The 22,449-nt window shown below is 39.6% G+C and overlaps 1 protein-coding gene across 1 annotated transcript in view; it reads left to right on the top strand.

The window, feature by feature from the left end:
• The window catches only part of jazf1b (JAZF zinc finger 1b), a 28,178-nt gene extending 8,272 nt beyond the window's left edge, over positions 1–19,906 (top strand). Inside the window, exons 2-5 of the mRNA XM_088328101.1 lie at positions 13,536–13,608; positions 16,336–16,541; positions 16,609–16,778; positions 18,874–19,906. Coding sequence (XP_088184227.1) covers positions 13,536–13,608; positions 16,336–16,541; positions 16,609–16,778; positions 18,874–19,053 — 629 coding nt within the window. The 3' untranslated portion in view covers positions 19,054–19,906. The remainder of the gene's footprint in view (positions 1–13,535; positions 13,609–16,335; positions 16,542–16,608; positions 16,779–18,873) is intronic.
• The last annotated feature ends 2,543 nt before the right edge of the window (positions 19,907–22,449 follow it).

Genomic DNA, 22,449 nt, shown 5'->3' with positions numbered 1-22,449 from the left:
AAAATTCTACTTTATCTGTTTTGTTTCTAATAATAATAAACTAAACGGTACTAAGCATGATCAACATGACACATAAACAAAAACGGGAGGTGGGTTGATATGTATGCTGAAATATACGGTAATTTTTTGATATGCCAATAGTTTAATCGGGCGGCAGTAGCTCAGGAGGTAGAGCGATCGTTTTAGGATTAAGGGATCCCAGTTCGAATCCCGGCTTGTCCGTGTTACATGTCGAAGTGTCTTTGGGTAAGACATTGAACCCCCAATTACCCCCAATAAGCAGGTTAGCGCCTTACATGGCTGCACAGATCACGGCCGCTATTGGGAAATGTGAAGCACAATGTAAAGCGCTTTGGGAAGTCATTGACCTGAAAAGCGCTATATAAATGCAGATCATTTCATTTCATTTCATTTAATATCCGTCCCTTATTAGACCTTATCTTAATGTTTTTCCTTAAAAAATAAGACAAATGATTATAAATTACAGTGGGACCTCGCCACTTCGCGGTTCGAGGTCCCAAAATTATTATTATTTTTTTTCTTTCTTTTTGAAGGGGCGTCGCTAATTCGCAGATTTTTACTTTTAGTGGGTGGTTTTGGTCCCCATTAACCGCGATAACCGAGGTCTTACTATAGTTAGTTTCTCTAACATGGCAAATAGATATTGAAGCTATTCGAGTGATTTAATGCGTGTGGACTAGGTTTACTTTTATTCTAGGATGATTATGGTGAAAGTAAGAGAAGAACTGTTTCAAATACAGTCTAAATGCCAGCCGGAACCCCAAAAAAGATTTTAAAAGATGAGTTTATTCAATCGCGTTTAAGAAACTCGTACGTGCACGTGCCATACAAGCAGCTTGACAGAAGCTGCAATGACGATTTCAGCCAACAGATGGCATCAGCAAGTTGAATATTTTGAAGTTACGGACGCCACTTTTACGAAGTATTGATGTGGTGGTATGTGTATATTATCACAAAGTCAACACCATGTATTATGGTGGGCCAAGCAACCCTCTTTTACAATTTGATTGCACTTATAAACAAAGCAAAGTAGTTTAAAAAAAAAAAAATCGACATTTTTATTTCATGCCCCATTTATTTTGAAAAAAAAAAAGGCCAAAAAAAATGTCTTTTGTATTTTTGTCTGTGCCCATGCCTTAGTCAGCACTCCAACCGAAAATATTTTTTTGACTGATCGTTTAAAACCCTTTCTGTTTTGAATACGCGGCGAGACATCTTGCACACGGAGCCCAACGACTTTGTTTCATTTCCTTCTGGAGGCCACATCATAATGAATAGCCTGTGCCCTGACTCCCGCCGGTATCCCCCGCTGATCACAGCCGTCATAAACATGTCACCCACTGTAGGCCCCGCCCGACATTTAGCCCCACCCCGCGGGGCATCTGGCCCTCTGGGTGGATGGCAAAGGGGGAGCCAGACGACGATGGAAATGAGAGGCCAGGGTGTGAGACGGAGAGGGGGAGTGAAGGGTCGGTGAGGGCGTTGGTAGCGGGCTGAAGGCGTCACTTCCTTTGTCGTTTTAGGAAGGTTTTTTGGGTTCTTTTTGCACAATCCCATCGGGTCTTAAAGTAATGCAGGTGACGAACTAAAAAGATTATAAATACAGTGGTATCTCTTGATACAGGCTTAATTTGTTCCAGGATCTCGTGTAACGAGCAAATTTTCCCGATACAAATCAATTAAGAACTAATTGGCCCGTTACCGACCTAAAAGCATCAACGTTCACCCTAAATAGCTCTAGAACACTTCTTCCTGTTCAGGGCGGAACACATTAAGTTCAAAGAATGGGGTCTGGGGGAGTGTTGGTGAGTGACGTCACGAAACTGGTGAAAGTAAGAAAAGGCTTGTTTCAAGTAAACTTCAGTAGCTAACCCAAACTCCAAAAAATATGAAAAAAACAACTTTTTTCCACCTTATTAAAGAAATGCACATACTTGCACGCGCATCACGAATACGCTGACTAGGGCTGCGATCATGAATCTAAGCCTGGAGATGGTGGCAGAGAGACACAAAGTTCCAATTTCCGCACAGCTCCTCCAAGAAGTGAATGCCAAAATACTAATTAAAATAGTATTGTGATGATTCAAACGTATTAAAGGTAAAAAAAAATTGATATACACTTAAGGGCTCTGTTAATATGTTCTACTCAAAATGCACTTTTGGGGAACCACAGGCTAATTTACTTTACTCGCTCTTGAGTATGCCGAGGTACTGTTTTGTTGGTTCGTTTTGGTTTTCTTTTAGTTCCTTTTTGTTACGCGCTGTTGTTTTGAGAAAAAAGGGTTTGATTTGTTTTGTTATACTGTTACCATGGATGCTGTAAAATTATTGTACGAACTAGAATAGTGTTAAATTTGTATCCCTAGTGACCAAAAATCCTATAACAAGGAAAGACATTGTATAGAAAGTTTTTAAGAGAAACTCATACGCTCATGGCTACATATGCAGTGACACATTTCAATATTCTAACACTGACTAAATATGTTGACAAATCTTTTCATTTTCCGCCTGCTGATTTTTATGCCCGCCACATTGGACCACCAATGTTGTTTCTTTCAAGAAATTCCCATCTCTACTTGAGGCGCCTTTTTCCAGGTGCCCCATGCCCTGGCTTGAATGCCGGTGGGCCCCAAAAGAACTGCAGCGACTGTGGGGAATTGGCCCCTGGAGACCATCCATCTCCGCCGTCCCCCCCTACCTCCCGTGAGGTGTGGGTGATTTACAGCGTGCAGGAACGGATTGATGCGCTGCCATTCTGCTCATTAGTTGGGCTTTGGCCTACGAACTCACGAAGCTCACAACAATTTGACTTTGTGAGCCGCTTTTGGTATTTGCTGCTCTTCGGCGGCTTGCCTTAGCAGTAGGTGTGCAGCTATTGGTTGACATAAATCGATAATAGAAATAGTTGACTTTTGTCAACAGAAGGCCGTCCTGTAGCTACACAGCACTCACTGATGCTGGGAATGACTGTTGCCAAATATTACCGTATTTTCGGCACTATAAGGCGCACCCAAAAGCCTTTATTTTTTTCAAAAGCTGACCGTGCGCCTTATAATACAGTGCGCCTTATATATGGTTTGAACAATTTTATTGGCACTTTTAACAGCAATAAACACATTCACAATTTCATTATATCATATTCTAACAATATGGATCAATATTAATTCGCAAAGTCTTGCAACTAAGGCAAGCAGCCGCCGACTAGATTTTCCCCCGAAGGCGAAGTCGTCCGCGGTGTATGCTGGGATTTATATACCGGCGTTTCATTTCCTAACCAATGTGTCAATCATCATTTGAATCGGTCACTATTGGCTAAAGTTATTCGGAGGTAAAGGGGGCGGATCCTTTTTATCATTTACAGGCTCGCAAAGGCTAAGGGGGCGAAACAAAGCCTGCAATTGGCCGAAAAAGATGAATGTGAATCACACGTTGGGTTGCACTACGGCATAGAGAAAACATTTTTTACTACCCTGTATTTGTAAATATTTTACTCTCCTGGATTTACTACACTCACGCTTGTAAGAAGACCATGGTTACGTATCATTATTGAACGTGAAGGCTGAAAGAGAACTTAGGTGAGCTATGCGGATTTATATTTTCCCGGTATCTTGTTTTAGAACTATCTTGATGTTTCTGTGATGAGTCTATTTTTAAACTAAATTCAGTTCAAAGTGTTTATTGTCATATGTACAGTAAAGAACCCCGTTTCCCCGCACAATAAAATTCTTACTTTGCTGTCCACACAGTTGCCAGCAAAAAATAAAATGGAAACTAAGAAATGTTTGGCATTTCTTGAATCCCAAGACTTTAACCATCCGAATGATATTTGGAACGATGCATTTGAGTGATTGGTGACATCGTACAGACACCGTTTCCGTACATGTCTGAGACCCGTATTTGCTTCTTTGCAAGCTTTCGGAATGTTAAGGGGGTAAAAAGTTTGACTGAACTATCTGACTGTTTTGTCGACGTTCCCATTGTAGCGCCTTATAATCCGGTGCGCCTTATGTATGGGAAATATAGGACCAAAAACTATTTTTTGGGGGTGCGCCCTATAACCCGGTGCGCTTTATAGTGCGGAAAATACGGTAATTCTGGCAGAGTGGAAGTCACCCATTTCTCCTTCATTTTAGAGCTGGGTGGCTGACATGCTGTCAGTCATTTAGATGGAAAGACAGATTTCTGAGGACCGGCTCAGCCAGGAAATTTCAGACAATCTGGGGGCCATTTCTCACCTACCTAGACAAAGCTAAGGTGGACGAAACAAATGAATGATATTCTCATCCTCCGCTCTTACAGGATCTATTGTAGCGTATATGGCATTTCATATGAGCATTGTAGTATGGAGCAGCTGTTATTCTTCTTTTGTTTTTTTCTTTACATATCTGAGCCTGTCTATTTGTTATAAAATGCAAAATATAAAAAAGAAAATAATTGACAATGAATTCCATTGTCGGCTATTGTTGCCAGACACGTTTTTACAACAGACTGAGGCATCTCTACAGTAACATAATCTCATGCCTGATAGCGTCTTTGTCTCGAGCAGTAACATAAACCTACAGAAACTATGTACCAAAACGTATCAAGTTTGGGAGCATTTTAGCCTGGATACGACCAATAGAGACTATTTTGCAAAGTTCGTAACGCAGACATTGCCTACCATGGGAGTAGCTCGGTGACTCACAAACATTCGACTGTATTTGAAACAGTTCTTCTCTTACTTTCACCATAATCATCCTAGAATAAAAGTAAACCTAGAGCACACGCATTAAATCACTCGAAAGTTGAACCAAACGGAGTCTGATTCGCCTCAGTAAGATTCAAGTGACACTCAAGCCAATACGGTTTTGATGACATGTATGGCACATTCTATATGCGTATATTTGGCTATAAAAGGGAGCTTGAGACTTTACCCGACAAACTTATTTCAAATTAAATGGACGCAGTTGTTAAACTGTTATAAACGACAAACTTCAAAAAAATGTTTCAAAATGTTGAGAATTGTTAAGTTCCTATGTTATAGACTTTCCAGTTGACCACTGAATGTTGTTCACAAAATGCACTTACCGTAAATTCCGGACTATAAGCCGCTACTTTTTTCCCTAAACGTTCAACCCTGCGGCTTATTCAGTGATGCGGCCAATTTATGTCATTTTTCTAACAGCCGCCAGCGGCGCTCGAGTTCAAGGCACATGACGCAGCTTACAAAGCTAAACGCAATCGAACAGTCCGATAAAGAAGGAAACAGAGCTACTGCACGCAAACTTTACCTTGCGATCGTGTTGCTAGCGTGATTTTGAATAAGGGAGCGTGGGATGACGTCTATATGACAAAGTTTCTTTCCCATACTAAAGGAGGGCAACTTTGATGACGGCAGTTATAGGGAGGAAGATGAGAATGTCTTACCGTGATTTCTATATGGACGGTATGTTTTTTTAACAGGAACTTTGACCATATCGCGAGCGTCTTGTTATTAGCGTTTTGCTACCCTTCACAGGCACGGTTTGGGATGAAAGTTATACTATTATTATTAAAGCTTTGAAAACTCTCAATGTACCGGCTTTCTTTGTAAATATGTGTACCCATTTATAATATGTATTTGCAACTGTATATTTTTGTCATGTATTTATTTGTATTTATTTTGGACACTTATTCTGATAAGTCTCGCACTGACCAATTAAAAAGAAGGGGCGAAACAGACGCAGGGGATGACGGGAAGTGGGGACCGGTAAAGGTGAATGTTTGTGGACACGGCAGACAAAGGTGGATATATATTTTTCCCACCCTTACCTTTGGAAATAAACACTTTTTTTTCCTTGGATTAATTTTAACGGGACCTGGACTGTGCAGGTTTGCATCAAATGTTAACTACTGGTATCATTTGCCGTTCATTTTTCCGGCTGTGGTTTTTAAACTGTGTACTTTATGTTGGCCGGCTGTGGTTGTTGAACTAACTGTGTACTTGGTTGTTGAACTGAGGCTGTGGTTGTTTAACTGATGATCGCTGCTTGGCCCTGTGGCTAGGACCTTGACTCAGCCTCTTGGCTGGGAGCAAGTGTCTCGGCCTCTTGGCTTTGCAGTGTATTATGATTTGACCGATAACGGATAATTGATAAAGAATATAGAACAATAAACCTCTACAAACCCCCCCCCCCCCTCAGTTAAAATCGCGGGACTCAAAGTAGGGTTAGGGTTAATTTTGTGTTTGTGTTACATGTTTTGATGTGGGCGCATGCGGCTTGTGTATGTACAAAAGCGGTTATCCTCTTAGAATGTGGTGGGTGCGGCTTATAATCAGGTGCGCTCTATAGTCCGGATTTTACGGTATTTGTTTTATTTAGTGCTCTGCTGTTGCAAATGAGCCTATCATTGGTTTACAGGATTAGGAAATCTGTATTCTTAATGCTATTATTAATTTGCCTGTCCCTAAAAAAAATGGACAGAGGCTTATTCGTGGATTTATGGCCTTCCTGACCAAGCACTCCGCCTGATTGGTTTTAGGTGCGTTTTGGGGTGTTTTAATTGAACTTTTGAACAAATTTGCAATATTTTCAATAAAAAGATACAGTAAATGGAGTAGAGGCGTTGTCCTTCTCGCCACATCCACGGCTAAAGAAACACATGCCTGCGTTATGGCGTGTCCTTGAGAATGTCATATGTTGAGTTGTTCTCAGAAGCTTACCTGACTGTGCCAGCATCATAAAACCGCCGCGTGTTGTCAGCCAAGCAGGCAATTACCGAGTGATGCTCTGTCTTAGGGAAACTTAATTATAATGGAAAACAAGGCTGGCGAGTGCACCGGGCCCTTCATTAGGTCCACTTGCTGAGCAAAACATTTAGAGCGCTATCATAAATTCTGCATTCTAAAACTACATTGCAAATGTCCAGTTCAGAAATATGTACTTAAATAATAATCCATTCTTTTTTTTGTTCTGTTAGATCATTTTCTCATCTAATATGTATTTTATATATCTAAATAAGTCAAGTCATGTTTATTTGTATAGCCCTTTATCACAAGGAGTCTGAAAAGGCTGCACAGACTATTATTACACCATCCCCTGATCTAAAACCTACATTAGGGCAAGGAAAAACTCAAACCTCAACATGAGGAAAATTAAGAAACCTTGAGAAGGGGCCGCACATGAGGTAATCCAACTAGTACAGCAATATTGTTTTCTTCTACATTGTTTGCCATCTTCCATTTATCAGATTATTTTGCTAATTTCAATAATTCTTTACTTTTTTCATTTAATTAAATATTTTTAAAGTACATTTTGAAATAAGAACAACAATTATCTAAGCAGATCTATCTTTTTCATATATTTAGTTTTAAGGCCTTATTGTAAAATGCGCAAAATATTATAATAGGTATTTCTGGTGTTTTTCCCAAAAATATAATATGAGCAAATTGATAATAAACCATGAACAGTTATTAATTTTAAGAATTATTTTATATTCAGAAATACTAGAAGAATATGATCTGCTGCTTACAACTAATTTTATGAATTATTTCTATAACTATTCATAAATATTCATCAGATAATTTTCCTCAGTTCAATCATTATGGTAAAAAATAAACTCATGTGTTTTGATTTAATGTATATCTTCATTGCACAAGGGTAAATGTAAAAAGATGGGTGAAATAATACAAAGAAATAAAATAAGGTTTAGAAATTAAATGAGCTACATTATTTGTCAGTAGGACAATGTGTTTTTTGGAGGGTGTGGGGAAAATGTCTTGTTCAATATGGAATTTTTTTTATACGTAAATATTGGTCATATAAGATATGACCAAAAACATGATTTTTTTTCTCCTCCAAAACCGACCTTTTCTACAAAAATACATTCAGAACTTTCAAACATTGCACTTTTTTTCAGAACGGATAAAAAAGATTTTTTTTTAAAAAATCGTTTTCGTAGTAGCATTTAGGAGTGCCGCTTTTACGTCAAACTGTTTTTTAGACAATGTCACTGTTAATGTTAAAAAAGAAACTGCACATAAAAACCCGTCATTACTGCAAGTATCCATCAGATGCCAGTAATGTGCCTTGAATAACCAAGGTTTAACATTGTCAATACAAAATGAGCATGAATTTTTCGTAGTATCCATATAAATGGCTAGTTCATAATTTGCTATAGGATGGCGTAGTAGTGAACCACATAACATTAGTAGTATTTGGTAGAACTGTATTTTGTATATAGAAGGTTTCCTCCCTTTGTAGGCCTGGCAGTCCACCAAGCTTTTCTTCCAAGTCCTTCAAATAGAGCCCTTCCCCTTCAGTAAAAGTTATTATCACCAATTGCATTCTCCAATTAAAACAAATGACGCCTCACTCCAAAAAGACTTTATTTTCTTTTTTAAGAGAAACTGGCTACCAAGGCTACGTTTACGCGACAAAACTGGCAACATGATCGTTGGTGGACGATTTTGTCTTCAGCTAATTTCCTGATGTTTTATTACAGTTGTACTTATTTATACGATCACCTCTAGACAGGAACATTTCGACACACAAGGTTTTTTTGACAAAAATCTTGCTTGCTGTTCGTAGTAAAATCCAGTTCATGAGCAGTCCCAAGGGCTACCCCCTGAGACCGTTTAAGAACGTCTACCGCACCTCTCGCCATCAGGCACCTGATTCTGCGTGGAACCTGATGTATTCCGCAGCAAGTTTGTTTTGATTGTGTGTTTTTTTTTTTTTAAATCGAGTTCGATAGCATCTCCTGTTTGTGACCTTAACAACGATAGACAGAAATGGAAACGGTAACGTGTTTGAGAAAATTAGGGAAATAAAAAATGCCTAGAGAGGTTAAATTCAACAAAGAGGAGGACAAACCAGAGAAGCTGGCGTCTACAGAGAAGATTAAAAGCCAAGTGGGAAGAATTTGCTGGTTTTGTCCAAAATTTATGTTTTTCTTAAGTCTTGTAGAAAGTGATTTGTTGCGAGTCTAGCTAAAAGGGCCTTGCTTATCCTCAGTAGGGTCGCGGGGGTGCTGGAGCCCATCCCAGCTGTCTTTTGGCAGGGGGCAGGGGACGCCCTGAACTGGTTGCTAGCCAGTCACAGGGCACAGAGACAGACAACTCACTCGCTCATTCACACCTAGGGACAATTTGCACCAAGCAATCAACCTGACATGCATGTTTTTGGAAGGTAGGAAGAACCCATGCCACCATGGGGAGAGCATGCAAACTCTGCACAAGTAGGCAAGGCTCGTAGCTGGATTTGATCCCATGACCTCAGAACTGTTCCGCGGACGCGCTAACCACTCATCCGCCGTGATGAATGAAAACCGAAACGGTCTGGCAAAAAAATGTGCTGTAAAAAATGGTGTGATTTCAAGTCTTATAATTTGAAGTATACTATGAGTTCTTACGTATTATTAAAAGTCGCGCCCCCTCCCAATCCTACACCTTCGCACTTCGCAGACCCCTTTGTTTCAGGGACCCATAATAAACCCACATTTTATTTCATTAATATCTTATTCATCTTCTTACTGTATTTCTTGTATTTAATTACGATTTGAATGTGTTTTAAGTTTAGTTCGCCTTGGGTTTGGGGTTCACTTTGATGTTTTTGGGAGGTCGGGAACGGGCCGATTAGTCTTTAATGATTTTCTATCGGGAATATGTGCTCGTTACCCGATCTTGGAAGGAATTAAAATCCAATGTAGAGGTACCAGCGTTTTCCGCCATCATTAGGCCTTCTAACATTTGCCACAAACAGCCTGGGGTGCAAGTAAACGACCCGGTTGACGGGAAGCAGCCACATGGGGGTAGTAGACTTTCGCAGTCGGAGGCAGCCGGGCAGGGAGGCGGATCTGACTTTTTATGGGCCATCCCGGGTGGACGGCGCTGCGTGGAACGTTTGAAGTCGGGCCGTTTCCCCTCAGGGTGTGCAGAGCGCCTATTGTCCCTTCAGCAGCGCTTAGCAGGTTGGATGTCTGGCTCCCGCTTGCTGTTTGTTGAATCTAGTTATGCTTGAGTACTTTGGAGTGTGTGCAAGAGCTCCTTATACCTATTACAAAAAAAGTGTGGAGAGTTAAGAATTAAATCGTCTTTTGGACGAACTAATTGACTGGAGGTCTGGTTACGACAATAATAAAAGACTGCATTGTGGGTAATGCTTTCAATACCGCAACGGAGCCAACAACATTATCAAGGATTCCTCTCATCCTGCCCACAACCCCTTTGACCTGTTGCTCTCTGATAGGCAGGGATCAGAATTTTCCGCGGATCCGCGGATTTCCGCTGTTTTTGAACCCCAAAGGCATTCCGACTTTTTCACTTTCGTAGCAAACAAGTTCAAAATCCGACTGTCTCACTCTTACCTCTATTGCTCTGGCGCACCCTGGCGGCCGTCAGAAAAATTGGCCGCATTGTTGCACAAGCTGCAGGGACTGAACTGCATTTGAACTTATCTTGCAGTATTTACTAAACAATCAGTTATGTGGGCAAATTATTTTAATCTTTTAAAAATGTTACTTAAATGATAAATATAAGCATGGTTTTGGACAAGTGAATTGCCTAAAACCCAGGAGCTTGGGGGGGGGGGGGGGGGCTGGGGGGGGCGGTCGCCCCCAAACCCCTAGCTAGGTTTCAGACTTTTTCTCCTCACGTCAATCACATCCCTACAAAGGTCATTCCCGTACATCGTCTAAATTCGATGAGAAAATATTTTGGGGGGGTGAGGTATGATTCGTGACCGTTTCATCACCCCAAGTTAGCAGTTAGAGATCGCGAGAAAAATAGGCAAAAAGAAGCGCAGCGCATTAGATCTATAACACACAACGTGGTTTAGCTAACAAATAGATCGACTCCTACCATTGGTGGATAGGTTCGCTGATAATCAATCAGCGGAGCTTTTGTTCAGAGCATTGGCTTTCTCAAACATGGCGCTTCTTCCGGTCTTTTCAAACGGTGAAATGAGTGTTTGAAAAAGTAAATATGAAAATACTAAGAAAAGAAGACGAGGCTTTTGTCTCAGAGATTGATAAAGGAATCGAGAATAAATTTAAGTGGTCATGGCTGGAGAAGACTGTCACAGTAAACGTTAAAATCGGCGCAAAGATCGAGGAAGTTACAGAAACTTTGAGCCAGTTCATCGCAAAGTGTGATGTTCCAGGGAAAGCAAAGTGTCTATACTGTGTCGATCTGATCAATTATGGTACGCGAGGTTGTGTGGCACTGATCGATCATGCTAAAATGAACAAGCACAAAGCAAAAATAGCTTGCCGGCGATCAAATTATGCACTCGGATCCGCATTTAAAATCGGCAGTGAAACTAACAGTAACACCACCGGTTCAACATTATTGGCCGTTCCAAATCCTTCCACTTCAAATACTAGCAGCAGTCAACCACTGGTTCCCCTGTGTGACAGAAAATCCCAATCTGAGGTATTTATAAATCTATTTATTTATGAAATGATTTTATCTTTTGTGTTTATACAATATTTAGAACAGGATAAACAAAATTTATGACATGTATTTTCTTTAAGCATGTTCAGTTTGTGCATTCTATTTTCAAATTAATGATGAATGGTTATTAATGTATATATTTTCATATATATTGTTGATTAGTAGCTAAATACAAGGTCCATCTTCATCATCAAAACACAACAACAATGGTGATGGTTGTAACATTGTAATCCCCCAATTGTTTTAAACATCTTAAAACTGAAAAAAATACATGGTTTCTGTTTTGTTGGATTTAATTCATTCTAGTGCAATTTTCACATAGCAAATAAGATAAATGCTGTTGGCTTATAGGGGGGCTTTGCCCCCCTGAGCCCCCCACCGGGCACCGCCCTGGACCTGGCCGGGGCCTGCGGCCCCTGGACCCTGGCTATTTCAGCTGAAAATGAAAATCTCCATTCTGATCCCTGGATAGGTAGATAGATAGATACTTTGTTCATCCCTGTAGGGAAATTCACACTTCCAGCAGTATCCTTGTGTTGAAAATAAAACAATAATAAAGTAAAAGGAATATATGAATAAATACCCAATGTAACGTGTTGATATAGAGTATTTAAATAGTGCTACATAAAATACACACTGTAATAAAAATAGGATAATATGCAATGTGGGGGTGTGGTTTAATGTGGACTTATACTCCCCCGGGTGGAGTTAAAGAGCCTCATGGCATGAGGAAGAAATGATCTCCTCAGTCTGTCCGTGGAACAAGACTGTGACGGCAGTCTGTCGCTGAAGCTGCTCTTCTGTTTGGAGATGATGCTGTGTAGTGGATGGTAGGCACTGCATGTCCTTTAAAAACAAGGACTAACATGATAAGAGACACTTCCTTTCCCAGAGCCATCACCACCCTAGACAAGAGTGCAAGACTGTGAAAAATGTATATCCTTACAGTTTTTTAGAAAAATGGGTATACATTATTCTATTCTTATTTGGGAATTTTGTTGGTGCTTACTGTCATTGCTCTATTTTTCCATGATTACAATGCAAATCTCCAAGCGTTACCAAGTTGATATTTTTCCCCATTTATCCTGACATTTTTTATTTTATTTTTCTCTTTTAATTCTTTAACGTGTTTATCCTGGAGTGCCACGTCTATTCTCATTGTAAACAATGTTATGAATGATGATAAAGACAATTATAATACTAATGGAATATGATTTAAGTTGCAATAACAAGTGCAACTAAGCACGAGGAAGATTAGAAAGAAAGGAGCCACAAAGTAACAAAACTACGGGGTTTTTTTTTCTTTTCATTTTTTTGCTCAGCCTTTAAGGTTTTTGATTTTGTGGTACCATTAGCAGCAAGATGGCAGACAATTATGTGAGCTCCCTGTAGGTGAGCCTCATATTATGTCAAACAAGTTGAAAAATCTTGTGTTTTTTTTAATGCCTGTCAATATGATAGTTCATTTATTTTTGCCTATTACCTAAATCTTTTTTTAAATGTTTTTTTAACCACTAGGAGGCCCTAAATAATACTCAATGTCCCTTAAACAACTAAAATACAGATGCTATTTTGACCAGTTAGTCTCTGTACTTTTGATAGGGCTAACGAAATAAAATTAACAAAGCTTGAATGCTAAGTGTTCAACTCTGGGAAATATTCCAAGACCGTAGTTGGGGTACCACAGGGTTTTGTTTTGTTTTCTGCTATGTTGCAATATTGAAATATACAACCATGACCATTTATATGCAGTGAGTTTTCGAGTGTAACCTTTATTTCGATATGTATAATATATAATTTGGATGTCAATGTTAACAAAATCACATTAATATACCACATTTTTATCCTTCATTTAGTCAAATGTAATCCACCTCAAGTTTATTCATATAAATGTATCGTAATTATTTACATCGTGATATAATCACAAGATTCCTTGATATATGCATATCCATTCTTGTGTTGGAATTTAGAGTTTGCCAAAGGCGCAATAATATTCATAATACACAGTTTATATTAGTTTAGGCATATTTGGCTGAATTTGTATTATTCCAACTAAATGAAAAAAAACTTAGCTGTCCCTTGTATTTTGGTTTCCCCACAGACACAGACCCCCGCCTTCTGGAGAAGCAGGAGCAGCAGCAGCCCACCTATGTCGCCCTCAGTTACATTAACAGGTAAACAAACATGACTCGCCACTAAACATTGTTTCAACCGATGTCACGTGTGTCATTGTTCAGTTTTCACCATTATTTACCGCAAGCCTGCACAATCATGGACTTGACTCCTAGAAAGAGAAGTCAAACATTTAAAACTCTTACACAATGTCTAAAAAATTGGCCAAAGTAAAATACAAATTTGTAAATGTAATGGGCAACAGCTAATGGGCAAAAGGTGGTGATGATGGCTAGAACCAGGAAGTGGGGTGGCAAATGGGCTGAATCAGAAAGTGCAGTTTTAGTTTCACCAATGGCAAGACAGCATTACGACAGGAAACGGAAGGCTTGATAACTGAAAATCGGAAGCAAAATAAACACACCCCTAGCCTTCAGAGCGTGCCTATTATGAATGCTGGGTCTTTTGGAGAGGACGTAGTTGGGCTAAAATATACGCAGAGACGAAATATGTCAGAGAGGGAACGCTCTTTATTGCATCCGTTCATTCATACACGTTCGAAATTCGTCCAAGAGATGCTGGTATTTATACCGTGTTCAACAAGATCACGTGATGTTTTTCTCGGAACCGAAAGTGTTTTTTCTCGGAATCGACTCTCTTAGTCAACAACTTGTGATTTCTTGTATCAACATTATCTCATAACATCCTGCCAGATGTTGTCAGCTCCAAAGCTGCTGACTTACAGTTAATCCACAAGAGGACTTGTTTGTTTGCTGAGAATCTACTGCACCTACTGGTACCTTGTTTGGCATGTAACAATAAATAATATACGAAAAAACCAGGAATATTCTGGTTAGTCACATTGCACTGCTATTCTTCTAAACAGCACTGTATGGGTTAAATACAGAAATAGAATGAGCTACAGAGACTGCTGCATCTTTAAACATGGTGCGCCCTATGGTTGTGAAAATATGGTAGGTGGCAACGTAAGTGAGGGAAGAGTACTCGACAATCAGAGGAAACCACAGACACTTTCCTACTTACGACCATTCGACTTACGAAAAACGGTAGATACAATCATTTTCTCCGGGATGTCGAAAAATATCTGGACATTGCTGTAAGTTAGATTTTTTTTTTTGTGTGCACCTTTTTCCTAGTACAGGACAGTGCTTCTTTCCGCCGCAACCGGCATGTGGCGCTGTGAGAGGTCACCCAGCATCCACCCCCAAGAAGAAATCCGCATCCTCCTCCTTATTTGTGTGTAAACATTCTATACTGTATCTCCAGCGCGCTAAGAACTTTGACATTTTTATTGTTTAATATCTCGTGCATCCATTCAATATCGTTGGTGTTAAGTGTAAAGAAGAGGCAACTTGTTTCATTTGAAAGGAAAGTGGAATATGGAAGCTTAATGCAGTTGAGAAAATGGTCAGAACCCTTTTGTTGGGCCACTTTTTACCACGGAGGACCTCTTGAAGAGCATCTTCCAAAAGTAAGTTAAACTCAACTTTATTTATCTCTATATAGCATATTATATGAAACGTTTATTTTTCAATACAAAAAATACAGGTTAGTTATACAAGCCTTAAACATAGTTATATAAACCTTAAACATACATTCCATACAAAGTCTATCACTGAAGCAACTTACGAACAAATTCATATTACGAACGATCTCGTTCATAAGTCGGACAGCGACTTGCATTCATACAACAGCGGAGCAATGTAGAAACGTAAATGAAATGAAATGATCTGCATTCATATAGCGCTTTTCAAGTCAAGACTTCCTAAAGCGTTTACAGTGTGCTTCACATTTCCCAATAGCGACCGTGCAGCCATGTAAGGCGCTAACCTGCTTATTGGGGGCATTAGGGGTTCAGTGTCTTACCCAAGGACACTTCGACATGTAACACGGAGGAGCTGGGATTCGAACTGCGATCTCTTGATCCCAAAACGGGCGCTCTACCTCCTGAGCCACTGCCGCCCCGTGCGTAATACAGATGCTCCCCTACTTATGAACGAGGTTCCGGACGACTGTTCATAAGTTGAATTTGTTCGTAAGTTGCTTCAGTGCTATATTTTTTATGTTTAAGTTTTACATAAGTATGTTTAAGGCTTGTATAAGTAACTTGTATTGTTTTGTACTGAAAAATAAACATTTATTAAAATAATATGCTCTATAAGGATAAATAAAGTGAAGTTTAACTTACTTGTGGAAGAAGGGATTCAAGAGTTAGGCGACTTCCTACCCCGTGGTAGAAAGTGGCCGGAAAAAAAGCGATCCAACCATTTTCGCAACCGCATCAAGCTTTCTTATTCCACTTTAATTTCAAAAGAAACGTCTCGCCTCTTCCTCACACTTTACACCAACCATATTGAATGAATGCACGAGATATTAAACAATAAAAATGTCAGTACATACAGTATATTTACACACAAACCAGGGCTGTGACTGGAAGAGGAAGCTGGTGGATGCTGGGTGACCTCCCACAGTGCCACCACACGCTGGTAGCGGCGTAAAGAAACACTACAGTAATGTCCTTTACTTGAAAAAAGGTGCACAATACAAAATCTAACTTACAGCAATGTCCAGATATTTTTCAACTTCCCGGAAAAAAATTTCACCGCTACCGGTTTTCGTAATTCGAATGTTCGCAAGGAGACGGAGCGTCTGTAGTTAGTACAGTTGAGTTAGAAGGTCTTATGTCTTATTAATAAAAGTAATTGCATTCCTTTGTAAATGTTAGTCCCAACACTGCCCCCGGTTTACGACTTCTTTTTCCGCTTCAGGTTCATGACAGAAGCAGCGAGGCGGGAACACGAGGCGCTGAAGAAGAAGACGCAACCCAAGTTGTCGTTGTCCTTAACGGGAAATTTATGTCGCAACAACGGCGCGCCAGTTCCGGCACCGCCGCGTCACGCTAGCGGCAACCTCACCCCGCCCGTCACTCCGCCCATCACCCCGTCCTCGTCCTTTCGCAGCAGCACGCCCACAGGTAACCCCGCGTCATCCGGGTCACCGCACCGATGGGGAAAGTCACAACCGGCGTTCGGATTTCGCAGGCAGCGAGTGCGATGAAGAGGACGTGGACTTCGAGCAGTCGGACAGCGACGAATCCTGGACCACGGAGAGCGCCATCAGTTCCCAGTCCATCCTCAGCGCCATGTGCATGAACGGCGGCGACGAGAAACCCTTTGCTTGCCCCGTGCCGGGATGTAAAAAGAGATACAAGGTTTCTTGCACGTTGCCTTCGCCAGCATCTGTTAGGGTGGAAACAATAAGGATGATTTTATAGTTTCATAAAAAATGTGGCCAGTACAAGTAGTTTCTCTAACTAACCACCCATATTAAGTACCGATACTTCTTGTAATTTTGATATACATTCAATTTGGTCTGGAAAAATAACCCTAAAATCTGTCTTACATAAGATTTAAAACAGCCGGAGTGGAGAGTGGAGAGTGTGGAGTGGAGAGTGTGGAGTGGAGAGTGTGGAGTGGAGAGTGTGGAGTGGAGAGTGTGGAGTGGAGAGTGTGGAGTGGAGAGTGTGGAGTGGAGAGTGGAGAGTGGAGAGTGGAGAGTGGAGAGTGGAGAGTGGAGAGTGGAGAGTGGAGAGTGGAGAGTGGGGAGTGGGGAGTGGGGAGTGGGGAGTGGGGAGTGGGGAGTGGGGAGTGTGGAGAGTGGAGAGTGGAGAGTGGAGAGTGGAGAGTGGAGAGTGGAGAGTGTGTGGAGTGGATGCCTTAACCACTTGGGCTGTAGGGGGACAGTTTCCTGTGCTGGTTCTCATGTCAAAGCTTTAAAGTGGAATTGAAGCTAAGAGTTAAAGATTTAAAGCTTCTTTACACCAAGAGTTAAGAGCTGGTTTAACTTTTCCACTATTTTTAATCTTTAGCTCAAGGAGTCAAGGAAAAAGTATGGTTTTAAAGCTGTTTACAGCAATAATTTGGATGGTTTAATGGTTTAATTCTTCAGTTATCTTTAACTCAAGTTGAGTTAAAGCTTCTTTGAAGTTTAGCTTGAGTTAAAGCTTTAAAGTTGATTTGAAGCTAAGATTGAGTTAATTATTCAAAGCTTATTTACACCAAGAGTTAAAAGCAGATTTAACTTTTCTCTCAAAGCAATTTTAAAGCTTTAGTTCAAGGAGTCAAGGAAAAACTATGGAGTTAAAGCTTTAAAGCTGCTTTACCGTAATAATCGAGAGCAAGTTTAATGGTTAAACTCCTCAGTTAACTTTAACTCAAGTAGAGCTAAAGCTGCTTTGAAGTTTAGCTTGAGTTAAAGCTTTAAAGATGCTTTGACGCTAAGATTGAGTTAAAGATTTAATGCTTCTTCATACCAAGAGTTGAGATGGTTTAACTTTTCTGTTAAAGCAATTTTAGAGCTTTATCTCAAGGAGTCGAGGAAAAACTATGGAGTTAAATCTTTAAAGCTGCTTTACTACAATAATTTAGATGGTTTAACTCTTCAGTTAACTTTAACTTAAGTAGAGTTCAAACTGCTTTGAAGTTTAGCTTGAGTTAAAGCGTTAAAGATGCTTTGAAGCTAAGTTTACGTTAAAGATCAAACGCTTCTTTACATCATAACTTTTCTGCTAAAGCAATTTTAAAGCTTTAGCTCAAGGAGTCAAAAAACTATGGCGTTAAAGCTTTAAAGCTGCTTTACCGCAATAATTGAATTGTTAAATGGTTTAACTCTTCAGTTAACTTAAACTCAAGTAGAGTTAAAGCTGCTTTGAAGCTAAGCTTGAGTCAAAGATTAAAAGCTTCTTTACACAAAGAGTTAAGATCTGGTTTAACTTTTCTATCAAAGCAATTTTAAAGCTTTAGTTCAAGATGTCAAGGAAAAACAATCGAGTTATAGCTGCTTTATTATAATAATCTAGAGCAGGTTTAATGGTTTACCGCCTCAGTTAACTCTAACTCAAGTAGAGTTAAACCTGCTTTGAAGTTTAGCTTGAGTCAATGCTTTAAAGCTGCTTTGAAGCTATGATTGAGTTAAAGAATTCAAGCTTCTTTAAACCAGTATTTTAGAGCAGGTATAACTCTTCAATCAAAGTAGCTGTATAGCTTTAACTCAAAGGGCTTTAAACTATTTTACTATTTCTTGTTAAGAAAAAAAACTGTGATGCCTATTTATTCATAATATTGTTAACCATGTATCCTTTATCTTTTTTATTGCCACAAAAAGAATGTAGCCTACCTTTCTTCAGTGTAAATTATAGATTTTCTTGCTCGTCTTTGTATCCTTCAAGTTTTTTCCAGTGAAATTGAGAAAAAAAACACAAATATGTTGCCTGTACCCACCAAGTGCCACGTTTCCCTTTTTTTCAGAACGTGAACGGGATCAAGTACCACGCCAAGAACGGGCACCGGGCGCAAATCCGAGTGCGCAAGCCCTTCAAGTGCCGTTGCGGCAAGAGTTACAAGACGTCTCAAGGTCTCCGGCATCACACCATCAACTTCCACCCGCCCGTCTCCGTCGACGTCATCCATCGCAAGATGCAGCAGTAGTGCGCCCCCTGCAGGGCGGGAGACCTCCACCGTCACCAGCATCGTTTTCTTCTTCGTCCTCCACACTCGATAGTTTTGCATGCTTTAGTAGGTCACCGTTTTGTCATTTGCACATTGAAGTGACATTTTTATTATTTTTTTCACACTTTTTCCCCGCTATATTTTTGGGGGTGAATATAGGAGACTTATTTTTTCTCCACTTGCGGAATGCTTTTGTCACGCATCAACTTGCCAAACTGGTGCCCACCTAAACGCACTGGCCAAATCCGCACAAGTTCATAACGAGGGCTGAATTTTTAAAGACTATTATTGTTTCTTTTTCATTTTTAGCTCAGGAGGTAGAGCGCTCGTCTTGGACCCAAGAGGTCGCAGGTTCGATTCCCGGCTCCTCCGAGGTAAATATCGAAGTGTCCTTGGACAAGGCACTGAACCCCTAATGCCCCTGATAAGCAGGTAGGCGCCTTATATGGCTGACTGCACTGTCGGTGTGGATGTGAGTGGGTAAGTGTGAAGTACATTGTAAAGCGCTTTGGGGGTCTTCATTGACTTGAAAAGCGCTATATAAGTGCAGTCCGTTTACTATTCTTAATAGGTTTTTAACGTTATGCTGAGGCTTGATTGTAAGCATAAACAGCAGGTTTATTTTTATCCTACTTGCAACTGGGATTGGCTCCAGGATACCCGGGACCCAAAGGGTTCATTGTTTTAAATACGAGTGAATGGACCGAAGTATTCAAAGTAGCCTGTAAGGAATAAACTTATGTAGTCGGAAATGTTTAATTCAATGCACATATAGAGGTGGATACAAAGAAACGTAAATATATTGTAATGTTCTATGCCCACCGCAGTCTGCGTTTTGGACAGGGTGTATGATATAGCGCCTCCTAGTGTTAAAAAAACCCTCCATTAAAAAAAAAAATATATATATATTATATATATATATATATATATATATATATATATATATATATATATAAGTATAATATGGTACATTGAAACATTTTATCTTATTTTGCACAAGCAAAATGGTCCTGTGTTGTCAGGCCGATAAAAGATTGGATTTGGCTGCTTGGAGTGGTCTCTGGTCTGGAGCTGTAGTTCCCAATTTTGCCACCGGTGGGCATTAGAGACCCCACAAAAGCAAGCCACATGAAACCACGTTTATTGATTTTTCAAACTTGGCTAAAGACACTCATGGAGGCGTAAAGTACAAATGTGTGAATTTTCACAGAAATCAGTTTAGCCGTTTCAGAGCCTATAAATTGCATACAAACGCACTGGTATGCACAAGTTGGGATTTATGAAAGTGTTTAAATTTAGATTAATAGATTAGATAAATTACTTTAGACTAGCTAGATTGAGCCTCACTTGGAGAGATCTGACATATTTGTCCGCCATCTTGCTGCTATGGTTAGCCAAAAACCTCAAAAAGGCTCAGAAAGAAAAATGAGAAGAAAAATGGTGTGGTATGGTCACTTTGAGTCTCAGTACTTTGTATTCTTCCTTGTGGTTTTAAGCACTCGTTTTTGGTTGCATGACGCAATACAGCAACATATAGTGGTCAAATATTACACACGGTCCCTTTAACAGAATCTTGAGAATCTTTCTGTAAAGTTAGTATACAATTTTTCCCAAACTCATCAATTTTATTTAAAAAAAAATGTAATTAGAAATCACCCGAATGAGGTAACACAGTATTTTAGGAAAATCTGTATCTAAAAAAATATAAAATCAATTCATGCAACAAACTAATTACACAAAAAAGGCCCTTTTATGGTTCAATTAAAAAAAAATTACAATAAAAATATGTAAATGTGACAATTACACATCCAAATCCCCACCCATAGTTGCAGATGAACAATTATTCGTTTTCAAGTGTTAAAGGGACAGTGTGTGTAAGCAAAAAACATGAACTATCATATAAATGACATATTTTTAAAATACTCACAAGTAAAGAAATGTGCACGTACTTTACATAACTTGACCCTTACTGAGACTGCTGACATAACTGTCCGTCATCTTTCTGCTACGCGTACCCGAGATTCTCAAAAACCTTGCAAAAGTCTGTGCGAAAATACGAGAAAGAAATCGTTCAGTTTGGCCACTTTAAGTCTCCGTAGTTTGTATTCTTCCTTGTGCTTATTAGCACTCGTTTTCGGTAGCACGACACAATAGTTAGTGGTCAAATAATAGACACTGCCCGTCTTTCCATTCACTTGACTACACTTGTGCTGAAGTCAACCCCAGTTTAAAGAGCAAATGTGGAGTGCACCCTGGATTGGTTGTAAGCCTTCTTATTTTTATGAACTAGTTTCACTGCCCAGAACAGCTAAACACAAAGATCCATTAAAAAGGGGGATGACAGTGTACTTAAATCTTTTTTTTTTTTTTTTCAGGCGATCATTTCCTGCACATAACCTTTTCCTTGTACTGTATATCAGTTTTAGCGTTGCAATGATCTCATGACCCTATTTCTCTTTTTTTTTTTTTTTACGAACGTAACTGAAATCAAGTTTGCGTTTATAGTAGCCATTATTTCCATTCATTTCAATCATTTATTTTGAATCCTTTTGACATCCGAAATGTTGGAGGGTGAACTCAGGTGACAAGCATTTCAGCAAACCTGGAAGATAAACTAACAAAAAAATAAACTGTCGTACCAGTGTTTCAAGCTACTCGCGCTATTGTTTAGCTTCATTTACCCTATGCAGTTTTTCAAGCACTTTTGTTTCGTGAAACACGTTGCCAATGAGCATTTTTGCCAACCTCACATTTGTAGATATATAAAGTATATGCGGTTTTTTTGGGGGGGGGGACAAAATTCCAGTGTTAACATTCGTCCTTTGCCTTGAATTGTGAACCATTCCATGATGACGGTGGGGGGGCTAACATTAGCCTCCATGTTTTGTGAAGCTTTTAGACAGCAGGGGTGGGAGACCCATTTTTTATCAGTTTTGTATCCTTCAATAGGACTTCAAAAGAAATGGCAGTGCCTTGCGAAAGTATTGCCCCCCGCCAAGAACTTTGCCATTTTTCAGGCTTCAAACCTATAGATGAAATACTTAAAGTAGTTTCTAAGAATCAACAACATGTGAGATACAATCGTGAAGAGAAACCAAATGTATTCAACATTTCATATTATGCTAACAAAAAATTGAAAAGTAGGTGTTGTTAAAATAGTGGCTCCCCTTGAGGTAATACTTTGTACAGCCACAAGTTATTTTGGGTATGTCTCTTTAAATTTCGCAAATGTTGAAAGCAAAATTGTTGCCCATTCTTCCTTGCATAACTGCTCAAGTTCCTTAAGGTTTGATAGTGATCCGTAGTGCTCAGCATTTTTCAGATCTATCCACAAATTATCTGATATTGTTAGTTTTAAACCATTCCATTGTAGAT

This window comes from Urocampus carinirostris, chromosome 2, assembly GCF_059441175.1.
Source record: "Urocampus carinirostris isolate Australia breed hairy pipefish chromosome 2, RoL_Ucar_1.0, whole genome shotgun sequence".
In the NCBI taxonomy this organism is placed as follows: domain Eukaryota; kingdom Metazoa; phylum Chordata; class Actinopteri; order Syngnathiformes; family Syngnathidae; genus Urocampus; species Urocampus carinirostris.
Note: the sequence above shows the minus strand (reverse complement) of the source record. Positions and strands in the feature narration are given on the sequence as shown.